General features: G+C 31.8%; 1 protein-coding gene across 1 annotated transcript in view; it reads left to right on the forward strand.

The window, feature by feature from the left end:
• The window catches only part of LOC131156210 (uncharacterized), a 47,374-nt gene extending 34,877 nt beyond the window's left edge, over positions 1–12,497 (forward strand). Inside the window, exons 2-3 of the mRNA XM_058109723.1 lie at positions 11,730–11,928; positions 12,037–12,497. Coding sequence (XP_057965706.1) covers positions 11,743–11,928; positions 12,037–12,129 — 279 coding nt within the window. The 5' untranslated portion in view covers positions 11,730–11,742 and the 3' untranslated portion in view covers positions 12,130–12,497. The remainder of the gene's footprint in view (positions 1–11,729; positions 11,929–12,036) is intronic.
• The last annotated feature ends 730 nt before the right edge of the window (positions 12,498–13,227 follow it).

Below are 13,227 nucleotides of genomic sequence, written 5' to 3' on the forward strand. Positions count from 1 at the left end.
CATTCAAAAGGGGAAATAACTTTCAAAATTTTGATTTTTGAGAAATTGATTTTCATAGCATCTTATAAATCGTAAGTATGATCAATAGTGACTGAATTTGTCTCAATAAGAATTAATTCATAAAATCTTCTGTCTTTAAGAATGTCGGGAGTATCAAAACGACATCCCCTGAAAAAGCAATTTTTGATAATTTCAAAAGGTTGGGATGAATCCCATTCAGGTTCAACAGGTAACAAATCTTTATAAATATTTTTGGTAAAGTATCCTTTTGACTGATTTTTTGAGGGAGATGGATGTGGAGAAGAAACTTGTCCTTCCAAAATTTCTCTGAAGTTAGGGACTTGTGGTCTTGATGGTCCCACTAGGGGAGAAAACCTGTTCGAAACAGGAATTCCTTCTAAAGGTTTTGAAGAAGAGGCTTTTGAATAAAAATCACTGGTTGTTTGTCTGCTTGCCATGGTTTCTTTGTAAGAATTCTCTTGTTAAAAAATCTAGGATTGAGTTTGATGTTCCTTTAATAAATTCAATTTGAAAATCATAAATCAAGAGAATTGCTTGCCATCTTGCGAAAATCTGTTTTGAAACAAGATTTTTAACATCCTTTTTAATAATATTTTTTGCACTTGCACAATCAATTCGAAGTAAAAATTCTTTATTGATTAAATCGTCTTGAAATTTTTGAATGCATAAAACAATCGAAAGCATTTCTTTTTTGATGGTTGAGTAATTAATTTGAGGCCCGGACCAGGCACCTGAATGAAACCTGACCAGAGTTTCTTTTGAATCAACTCTTTGTTTAAGAATACCTCCAAATCCAGCATCAAAGGCGTCTGTTTCGACTATAATAAAGGTTTTAGGATCTGGAAGACTAAGGCAAGGGAGAGCTTTGACTAAGGCTTTGATTTTGACAACAATTTGAGTACATTCATCATTCCATGATGGAGGATTCTTTCTAAGTCTTTTGAATAAAGGTTTAATTAAAACTCTGATATTTGGAATAAAGTTTGCAACATAATTGAGACATCCTAAAAATCTTTGTAATTGATTTTTATTGGTAATTTCATCTGGGAATTTGTCAGCAAATTCCAAAGATCTTTGAATTGGGGTAATCTTGTTTTGATAAATTTGATGACCTAAGAATCTGATATTGGTTTGGAATAATTTTATCTTTGGTTTAGAAACAACCAATCCATTTCTTTTTACAATATTGTAAAAAATATTGAGGTGTTTGAAATGTTGACTTATTGATTTAGAGTATACAAGGACATCATCAATGTATACGATGGTGAAATTTATATAATTATTGAAAATTCTATTCATAATATTTTGAAATTCTGAAAGGGCATTTTTGAGTCCAAAAGGCATTACATTCCATTCGTAGTGACCGAATGGTACTGTGAATGCAGTTTTGTATTTATCCTCTTCAGCAATTTGAATTTGCCAAAACCCTGATTTCATATCAAATTTTGAATATATTGAAGTAGTATTGAGTCTATTGAGTAAATCTCTTTTATTAGGTATTGGATACCTAATCCATTGCAAAGCTTTGTTTAAAGGTTTGTAGTTGATAACAAGTCTCGGGGCACCTTTTTCTATTTCAACTTGATTTTGAACATAGAAAGCACCACAACTCCAAGGAGATTTACTTTTCCTAATAAGTTTTTTATTGAGTAATTCTTGAATTTCTTTTTTGCAGTATTCAAGTAATTCTGTGTTCATTTGTATTGGTCTTGCTTTTGTAGGTATTTTTTCTTCATCAAAATTTTTTGTATAAGGTAATTTGATGGAATGCTTTTTTCTATCCCAAAAAGCATTTGGAAGATTTGAACAAACTTCTTTTTCAAGTTTTTCTTTGAATGAGTCGATGTGTATCTTGATTTCTGGAGTTTGAATTTGTTCTTCTATTTTCTTATGATAGATTTCTCTTGACAAAGATTTAACATGTTTTTGTTTATTTTGGATAAGATTTATTTTACTTATTCCTAAACCTTTGAGCATATTGATTTCTTTTTCTTGCATTTTATCAACAAATTCGAATGTAATATCTTGACTGCCATTTAAAGTATGAATACCATTTTTATTAACTGTGAAAGGGTAGATCATCGTAAAGAACAGTGTTCCAAGTATGATTTCTTGTTGCTTATTTTTAACAAGTACAAAAGTGGTTTTGAGACAGATATCTTGTTTACAAATATGAGCAGTCGAGATCTTGTATTGTATTTTGAGCGTGGAATTTGTTGCACTGAATAATTGAACCTTGGTTTTTTCATAATAACAGGAGGGTATAAGACCTTCTTGAATACAATTTAAATCTGTTCCTGTGTCAAGAAGGGCGCAAGCTTTAAGAACAAAATCTTTATTGATAACAATTTTGATTTTTGAATACCATTTATGAATATTGACTTTGGATAGGTAATTAAGGAATCCTTGATTAATCTGAAAATCATCTTCACAATCAGAATTGATTTTTTCTTTTTCTTTATAATTAATTTTGTCAATTCTTGAATTTAATTGAAGCATTTCTTGCTTAAATTCTTCACTTTGTTCTTTAAATCTTTTTATTTCTTCTTTAGTTTGATTAACTTCTCTTTGTAAATCTTGAATACTTAATTCTTCTTTTGGTAATGTTTCTTTATCTTTGAATCTGCTAAAAATTTCTTCAAGATTATATCCTTCATTGATTTTGGGAAATTTTTCTTTTTCTATATTTTTCTTTAATTTTTGTAGATATTTGTTTTTGATTTCCGAGTCTTGAATATGTTCGATCATTTAAAAAATAATTCATTTTCTTTTGAAATAACATTTATAGATTTTGAACATTTATTACAAGAACAGAATCCTAAATCTTCTTGACAAGATTCTTGTGAAGAAATTGTTTGATTTAAAGATTCAGAACTTGAATTAATTTCATTGACAAATTCTTTATCAGAGGATGATGATAAGCTTGAATTAGTGGTTTCAGATTCTTCTGATTCGTCATTTATGATTAAATTAAGCATTTGCTTTTTTAATTTCTTTCCAATATTGAGTTCTTTGATTTCTTGCTTAACTCTGCAATCTCTTGCATAATGTCCTTTCTTTCCACATTTGAAACAAGTTTTTTGATTCTTATTCTTATAAGTCTTATCTTTTCTTTGAGGTTTTGAAGTTTCTTCAGGTTTCCTTTTCTTTTTCTTATAATATTTTTTGTCATATTTTTTATAGTATCCATATGAAGGTTTGAATTTTTTATGGATCTTTTTCTGATGTTTTCTTGAAGGTGCTTGAATTTTCTCATAACCATATTGAGCACAAAAATCACCAAGCTCGCCTTTGTTTCTTTTAAGCTCATTTTTCATTTGAGATTGGATTTTAAGTTCATTACATAATTTAAGTTCTTCATGATTAATTGTACAAACAATTTGACCATAGGTGATTGATTCGTAATTCGTTCCTAAAGTTTCTTTGACACGATCTCTGACTCTTTGAGCAAAAAGTTTTGGTAATCCGCTAATAAATTTTTCTTTCTAAAAACCAGATTATCCATCTGGTCTGCCCATTACTTTTGCAATAAAGATATTTTTGTACCATTGAAAATTTGATAATTTTGGACAAGTAAGATTAAGTAGAATAACATTGTTTTTCTCATGTTGACTACTTTGTTCTCCAATAAGTTGTCTAAAAATTGACCAAATAAGTGCTACTACTGCATCACTTTCTTGAGTATGAACTCCATTTTCTTCTTTAACTTTCTTGGATTCATAAATTTGTCTCTTTTCAAAGGGAGTGAGGTAATGATCCCACCATTCCCTAAGAGTTTCAGTAAATCCATGAGCAAGAAGAGCAACAATTTGTTCCTTACTTACTTTATTTAAATGAAGTCTATAGGCAATTGCTGTCATAGCCATTTGATGTAAAAAGGAATGAAGTTGATGTTCAGTTAACCCATCAATTCTCCATTCATGGATTTCATTTCCTTGAAAATTTCTTTGAGGAAGGAGATCATTTGATTCTTCTGATAAAAGGCTTGGAGGCGTAGGTTTTTGGTAATAAGTCCTTTGACTTTGACTCTTCCAATCTTTAATCTTATTAACTTCAAAACTTTCTTCCGTAAAATTTGATTCAAGAGTATTAATTGCTTCTTCTTTTGTTATTGTATTTATCTTAAGGTTTGAAGTTTGACGGACTAATTCATCAATTTTTTTAATGAGTAATTCTTTTTGTTTGTCAAAGTTAAAATCCTTTAGGCTTTGATCTAATGTATTGAAGTTAATTGGTTCTTCGAGTCTTTCTTTGGATTTACTCGATTCACCTCTTTCATAAGTATTGTTTGATTTAATTTCAATAAGATTTTCAAGTTGTTCTTCAATCCTTGTTGATTGAGTAGCCATCGATCTTAACATTTGATTTGTATAATTATTTTGACTAATTAATTGATCAATATCAGTCTTTCCTTTTGATTCCTTAAAAGGTGAGGCAATAATCTCTGTTCCTTTGTAATTGAATTTGATTGAGTTTTCTGGAGGATGTAGTGATTTGGAAGAATAATTATCAATGGTTTTCCAACTCTTTATAGGATTTTGAATAATATTAATTGTTTGTCTTTTTTTGACAATTTTTGAAGAAAGGAATGTTTTCTTTTAATTTTTCCATTTTTTTTAAACCATTCTGTTTTAATCTGCTCTCTTTCTTCTTGATTATATTTTTTGAAAAATAGCTTTCTGTTTTTTTCATTAAGTTCATGATAATAGTCCTTTTTGATCATTTCCATATTTGGTTCAAATTTCTTATTTATAACCATAATATTTTTTCTTTGATCTTCTTCATGAAGAATTTCCCTTTGTTCTTCTGTTAAAACTTGTGATTCTGTTGGAGAGTTTGATTCAGGTATTTCTTGATAATATCCTTGAGGTATTTCAGGGCCAAAATCGACTCCTTTGAGTTTAAGATTTTTACTTGGTTCAACATATGTATAAAGACTTGAAATACTTTTTCTTCCTAAATCAATTGATTGCTTTGAAGATTGTCCTAAACTGTGACTTCTTGTGAGTAAAGATTGAAAATTAATTTTAACATTTCCTTCTTCATCTTGAATAACTTTTGTAGCAACTGTTTCTTGTGTTTCAGGAATAATTTGGTGATCTGTTTCGTTTATATTCGTAAATTCCCAATCTCCACTGGCTTGAATCTCATGCCATAGAAGTTTCTTGTGATGAGAAACAAAAGACTTTCTATTATAATTAGCTTGTAACATGATTGTTTCTCTTTTTTCACTTGTTTGAAGTGAATTTGGTAAAACAGTTGAAGTTGTTGCTTTGTAGTAAATTCTGTACATCATTTCAAGATTTGAACTTCTTGAATCCATATTATAACGTTTGGTTTGAATGTTAAGAGTTAAAAGCTTGTATAATGATTCATCTTGAAGATTTGCCCTAATGTTTGGATAACATTCGAAATAGATTGGACCTTCTGCAATGTTCGATTCTAACATGCCGAGAAGGGAATCATTGAATTCACGATGCCTGGCATCACGAAGAACAACACAAACTAGTTTGTTAAGACCTGCTCTGGTTAAAGGAAATAATCCTACTTGGACCATTCCAATATGAAGTCTATCAAATTTTGATCTAAGAAATTCTAGATCTTCTAGACCTAAAAGTCTCTTTTGTTGCCTTGCCTCATTAGTTGTTAATGAAATTGATTTGTTAATAACTTTGATAAAGTATTCTTCATTATTTTCAATTGATCCTTTATGTTTATTAATTTGACTTTCAGATTTAGTCTTTTTCCAAATTTTATTTGAGTCTTGGTTTGGTAAGTTCTTACCATTCCAATTTGATAATCTTCTTTCAATTTTGCCTAAGGATATCTGTAATTCTTTTTTATCGGATCTTTTACTTGAATCTTCTTGTTTATTCTTAACTTCTTTTAAAAATTTTCCAGTGTTCATGATATTTTGAACTAGCTTATCCATCTTCTTTCTAGGTTTTCTTTATTTGGATGTTTCTCTTTTCCTAATCGGGAACGGCACCGAGACCACCCTATACACCCTCCTGGCTTCCTGCGGGCTGACCAACGGATTTTCACTGCCTTACTAACGCTTAGCGAAAATCAAAACATGCAAATATTAAAAACTTTTGAAAGAGCAATGAATAACTTGGCTCTGATACCAGATAGAAGATGGATAAGTTAGTTCAAAATACTGCTTCAATATATTCAAAATTTGATATGAAATCAGGGTTTTGGTAAATTCAAATTGTTGAAGAGGATAAATACAAAACTGCATTCACAGTACCATTCGATCACTACGAATGGAATGTAATGCCTTTTGGACTCAAAAATGCCCTTTCAGAATTTCAAAATATTATGAATAGAATTTTCAATAATTATATAAATTTCACCATCGTATACATTGACGATGTCCTTGTATACTCTAAATCAATAAGTCAACATTTCAAACACCTCAATATTTTTTACAATATTGTAAAAAGAAATGGATTGGTTGTTTCTAAACCAAAGATAAAATTATTCCAAACCAATATCAGATTCTTAGGTCATCAAATTTATCAAAACAAGATTACCCAAATTCAAAGATCTTTGGAATTTTCTGACAAATTCCCAGATGAAATTACCAATAAAAATCAATTATAAAGATTTTTAGGATGTCTCAATTATGTTGCAAACTTTATTCCAAATATTAGAGTTTTAATTAAACCTTTATTCAAAAGACTTAGAAAGAATCCTCCATCATGGAATGATGAATGTACTCAAATTGTTGTCAAAATCAAAGCCTTAGTCAAAACTCTCCCTTGCCTTAGTCTTCCAGATCCTAAAACCTTTATTATAGTCGAAACAGACGCCTTTGATGCTGGATTTGGAGGTATTCTTAAACAAAGAGTTGATTCAAAAGAAACTCTGGTCAGGTTTCATTCAGGTGCCTGGTCCGGGCCTCAAATTAATTACTCAACCATCAAAAAAGAAATGCTTTCGATTGTTTTATGCATTCAAAAATTTCAAGACGATTTAATCAATAAAGAATTTTTACTTCGAATTGATTGTGCAAGTGCAAAAAATATTATTAAAAAGGATGTTAAAAATCTTGTTTCAAAACAGATTTTCGCAAGATGGCAAGCAATTCTCTTGATTTATGATTTTCAAATTGAATTTATTAAAGGAACATCAAACTCAATCCTAGATTTTTTAACAAGAGAATTCTTATAAAGAAACCATGGCAAGGAGACAAACAACCAGTGATTTTTATTCAAAAGCCTCTTCTTCAAAACCTTTAGAAGGAATTCCTGTTTCGAACAGGTTTTCTCCCCTAGTGTGACCATCAAGACCACAAGTCCCTAACTTCAGAGAAATTTTGGAAGGACAAGTTTCTTCTCCACATCCATCTCCCTCAAAAAATCAGTCAAAAGGATACTTTACCAAAAATATTTATAAAGATTTGTTACCTGTTGAACCTGAATGGGATTCATCCCAACCTTTTGAAATTATCAAAAATTGCTTTTTCAGGGGATGTCGTTTTGATACTCCCGACATTCTTAAAGATAGAAGATTTTATGAAGTAATTCTTATTGAGACAAATTTAGTCACTATTGATCATACTTATGATTTACAAGATGCTATGAAAATCAATTTCTCAAAAATCAAAATTTTGAAAGTTATTTCCCCTTTTGAATGGGGTCAGCATTCCTGTACTTCAAAAGAATTTAAAGGAATTTATGTTCCTCAAACTTATGATTATCAAGATTATCAAAAGGCATGGTTTTATGCTTTGTTTGTAAGAAATTTCACCCACTCATGGTTTATTCATTTTGACCAAAAAATTATCAAACATTTTCCAAAATGGTTTCTTACATTTTGCTTCTTTGGTCCAGAAGCCAAAATTTTTTCAAAAGAAATTCAAAATGATTTTGATTTATTCAAAAGAAACTTCAAGCTCCTCTCTAATTACTTAAAAGGCTTGAAGGACTCAGCGAGTCTTCTCTTCTTTTGTTCAATATTTATGATCACTTGGATCTCCTGTTGGGACTATGTTCTTGTTCCTCCTTCAGAAAGTTCTTTTGAGCATTCAAAGACATTACGAAGAATTTTTAAAGTCCGATGGTGGGATTAGTTCTCCATGCTTGAAGGAAAAGTTCGTGCATGGCTGGCACAGTCCCTCAGCTCAGAAGCTCCTTGTCAAGTTCAAAAAGAAAAGAAGAAAGACCTTGAAGACGATGATACTATGTCAACAGTATCATCAAGAAAGTCAAAATCTTCAACAAAATCAAAATTACTCAAAATGATTGCTCAACTCAACTCGGACGATTCTGAATCCGAGTCTGACTCACTTGCCGCTCCAAAGTTCAACCTACTGGGATCAGATATTGACACCTGGTACAAGTTTATTCATGATCCAGAGGAAATTTCCTCGAAGAAGACTTAAAGCTGAAGCAAATTTTTCAAAAGTTGCGGCTTTACTTACTCAAAATTGACAGGTCATTATCTTCTCAAAAGTTATTAATAAATTTTTTACAGCTGTCAGCCATTTGACCCAGCTTGTATTTTCTTGTACACCTGTCCACCTTTCGCCCAGGGTTGTAATTATTATTTTATTTTGTGTTAGTCCTTAAAAGTTTGGGTTGTGGCTTTGCCTCAGAAATGCTACTGTCCATCTGCAGTAACCCTTACTTTTTCTTTTGTCGTTTATGTCTGCTCGAATATCCTGTAAGGAACCCGTGAAGACTTTAGTGGACGATGGGGCCCAATGAGCACCCGCACTAATTTCCCCGGATTCCAAATTGTTTCAAGTCCGAGCCAGTCTGTCTATAAATTAGAAGCTTAGTTTCATTTAGCACTCGCACCAAGTTGAGGGTTTAATTTCTATTAGGGAAAGCCTGAGTCTTCGAGCTCCACTCAACTTCTCTCTTCCCTCTCCTCTCTCCCTCCCTTCTGTAAGTCCTTTCTCTATGTAAAATATTTAATCAAGCTTTCAATAAAGTAGTTGTTTTATTTATTTATTTCTGTATTTAACGTTTTCATAAGTATGCTCTGCACTCGCGAATTCGATTGATCTGGTGCATCAGTCAGTCACGCCTGGCTCGGCTAGTTATTCTGACATAATAGCACGTCCCTCCAGCGGACCATTAGTCATCCCTTAAATCTGAGAAAACCTTCAATTTGCCTATGATATTTATGATGCTTCTATCCTTTTACTTGACAATTGTTTAAACTTTCCTTGTTCTAAGGGTGATTTGGGCGAAAGAATTTGATCAGATGTGCATTTTTCAATATCTTGGCAGCTCAAGAAGTTGGACTGACCCTCTCTTTGGACCCTCATGTATAAATAGGATTGTTCTTGAAGTTCTAAAAACTGGGTTTAAAAATATAACTACTAAATAAAATAATTAACAAATTCCTATTTTTTACTATAATATCTTTGATTTATATTATTTTGTTGTTTTTTTTTTTTAAATTTTTAATTCAGACTTTATATTTATTTCTAATTTTTGATTTATTAAGATTTAATATAGTATCGTGTTAAATTGCTTATTGATGTAGAAATATTTATGGCTATCTTAGGATGGTCTAATGATTGATTGTTATTTGATCCAAAAACAAAAATCAACTTGCTTTCAACCAGGCTTTTAATTTGGTTCAGTTTTCAGATTATAATCAAACAGTCGCCAGCTTTTAGTTATTGTTGTTTCCTTTTTTTTTTTACATTTTCCTAATTTTTAAAGGTGATACAAAATGGCTTTAGTGGCCAATGTTAGCCAATGTTCTGCCAACACTACATCTAACAAAAATTTCAGTTGCTTGATTACTATTTATTGTATTATGAATCTGAAGATGTTTTTGACATTTTGTCATTTGTACTATGCCTTTCTTAGGACGCGACATTTTGGTGTTATTTAAAAAAAATATTGTCTGATTTTGTGATGGCAAAGAGGGAAAGATATTGCCAATATTTGTGGTTTCCTCGGGCCTGGCCTCTTGGTATGAGGCATGGATACTTCAAAAACATCTGGGGTATCATATCTGATACATGAGGATACACATTGGTTGGGATAATTGGATACCTTTATGTATATTTAAGATTGAAAGTCATTTTTTAAGTTTCAGATATGGTAGACACTGGCATATGGTCAGGAGACTCCGCACATTTAATCTCAATTTTATACTTATCCTGTCAAAAGGCGGGGGTGCAAAACTGAAATTTTAAAATATTTGGGTGACATGATGAGATTGAAAAAGCAAAAGTATATATGTCATCACACAGATCGTTTTTCTTCACTTCCTTGTCTTCTTTTACAATCCTAACTTGGAAAACATATGCTTTTATTTTTATTAAAAAAATCATCAGAGTAATGTATTATTAGGAGTGAATGAAAGAGAAGTTAGTGGGAGCAACAGTTGGGGGGGGGGGGGGTGTGGTATCCACCAATCTCATTGACGTTGCAACATCTCCAGAGCAGGCTTGTTTATTCATCACAGAGTATGCTTTTACAACTATTTCTTGGTATGTATAATTCTGAATACTCTGCCTGTAGGAATTTTTTATTGCTATATATATTTTTATAATTGCTTTCTCATAGTTATTAAGCTAGTTTTTTTCCCCTTCCAATTTTATTAGTAACTCAAACCTTATTGGTTTTATTGTATTGTGTTGTAATTATTTGCAATTATCCATTTTAATCCAGTGATTTCATATTCTTTGTTTTCTTTTATCTAATCTTTTGTGCTTCTTTTATGTGTCCTAGATGGCTATGATAAAATATTGACATATACATTGTTGGAGGAAACTGCCTATAATTGTGTAAATTGATGGAAAAAAATACTCATGTAGCCGATCCCACGAAGTGGGACTTAAGGCTTAGTTTGTTGCATATTGATTTGCAAACATATGTACATCTTCTTGCATCCATATCATATATTGGTATCCTGCTTCCTCTGCATGTGGTGAAGAAGCATGCGTTATCACATGTGTGTTCAACAAATTCAACACGCAGAAAATTAGTTTAATTTAACTGGAGCAAAATAAACTTGCATCTTGCTACTTCCCTTGTTTGCATTGACGGACCATATTTGATAAGAAAGTTCTGCTGGCAGAAGGCTTATGTTACCTAATGCCAGATATAGGATATTGATTTTATAAAGACTTGCATTCCATTCTTGGCACATACTGATATTACTTGATGGATACCTGTCATCCAGCATATATTGAGATTTTGTGGTTTCTTGTTCACGAATGTCAATTATACAGAAACATCCTTAGATCCTTTGTATTTAACTGCCAATAGGCCTAATATTATGTTTAGTGTTTGTTTGTTTGTGCTAGATATCAATCTAATCCTAGAGTCATTTTTGAAAATGTTTAGATAACCTACAGATAGCTTAATTCCTCTGTGAAGTATATGTAGGCAATCTACTCATGTAGACTCGGTCATAACAAAAAGGAAACTAAAATTCCTAACCTGAAGACAGCATTGGTATCTAACTCAAAATGACATATTCGCTTCTCACTTTCAGTTTAAAATAGAATAGAGATCAAAATTGTGTTAGGACAAAGCAAGTTAGTGGCAACTCTAGTGACATGTTTTTGACCCACATCTCATTCCCCATTTCTTATGTTGAGGTGGTTCAAAGATTCATCCTGGTAGAGACGCTGCAGTTTTTTAGTAGTACTCTATTCTAAAACTAAATGTGGCAAGGCAGAGAAGCATCATCTCATTTTTGACCACTGGATAATTTTTGAATAGGTTGTTTACAAGGATGGAATCCCAAAAAAGTCAACAAGATACAAGATCATCTGCTGCCACAGCTCCAGCCGTCAGTTCCTGTCGGAAGAAGAAGTCTGAGGACGCCACCTTCTTGGAAGATATTAAGGATCACATTGATGAGTTTATCCATGCTTCCATGGATGAACACAAAACCTGCTTTAAGAAAACTATTCAGAAGGTTAGTTTCAATGCCTATGGTATTACTTTCTCAAGTTTTTTTTTTTTTTTTTTAAAAAGACGGGAGTGTTTACATATTACTGATTTAATTATCACTGGTGCATTTCAGATGTTCGGAATGTCAAAGATTGTCGCAGAAAGGAATTCTGAACCCAAGGAAGTCGAAAGTGTTCTGCCCCTTAAAACAACAATATCCAAGTAAACTGACTTGCACCCTTTTGTGATTTGTAGCTTGAACAAACTACTAGAACATGATCTTTTTCCTTTGGATCAATAGACCTAGAAATTTACCCCTTGTTTTTCGGTGTGTGTGTGTGGAGAGAGATAGACTCCAAGAATGAAATTGTGAAGGAAGCATCATTGGTGGGTAGAAGAATGCCCAAATAGAAATCATAATATGATGTGCGGAAGTGAGAAAACATGATGCAATATGTCCAAATAGAAATCATAATGATGTGTGGAAGTGTGAAAACATGCAATGATGCTTGTTAAGAGGTAGAAATTCCCTTCAAATAAAAAATTGGTGTCTTCTAAGTGTGTCAATGAAAAAAAAAAACTATTTACATGTTTTATTTAATGCTGTTTGTGATGGTTTAACTTTCCAAAGGGCTACAAGCTATTGTACTCAGTTTAGGATGTGTTGAGGCTCGTTGAACTTAGCGGTTCATAATTTGCAGAAGTAAGCGATTCTCAAGTTTATCTTTTGGGTCTTGCCTAAGAAAAAGAAGCTGAATCTAAATCATGTTGTGCTCAGCTGAGGACTCATTTAGGTTCATCATTCCCATAAATAAGTCATTTTCAAGTTTATTTTTTAGACTTGTCATATAAAGAAACTAAATCTGGACCACACTACGTTGAGCTTGCGGAATAGTCCATTTATAGGGGCAGTTTATGGTCTTATATTTAGCATAGACCCTTTTAGAAGTTCATTGGTCGGAGTTAAAAGCCTTGGAGTGACTATTCTTTCATAACGATTTTGTAGTTTGCTTATATTAATTCTCTTTTGGTCTTTGTTTAAACACTCCTTTTAATTTTTCAAATTTCCAATTTTAGAAAATGAAAAAAATAGGCTTTTCAACTTTGCAAGATTTGAGGGATGTGAACTCATTCGGATGTGAACTCATTCTCCTATTTTGAAAAAAGGAATATCAGGAGGGTCACGAATTCTATCTTTAAGCTTGTTTCATAATAATAAATTCATCAAAAAACTTGTTTATAGTATGGGCTAAGAATCCCCCATATTTTTGTTGTATTAAGCATGGGCTAGAAAGAACATAACCAAGCCGAGTCACTTAAGAGC

Source organism: Malania oleifera, chromosome 5, assembly GCF_029873635.1.
Source record: "Malania oleifera isolate guangnan ecotype guangnan chromosome 5, ASM2987363v1, whole genome shotgun sequence".
NCBI lineage: Eukaryota > Viridiplantae > Streptophyta > Magnoliopsida > Santalales > Ximeniaceae > Malania > Malania oleifera.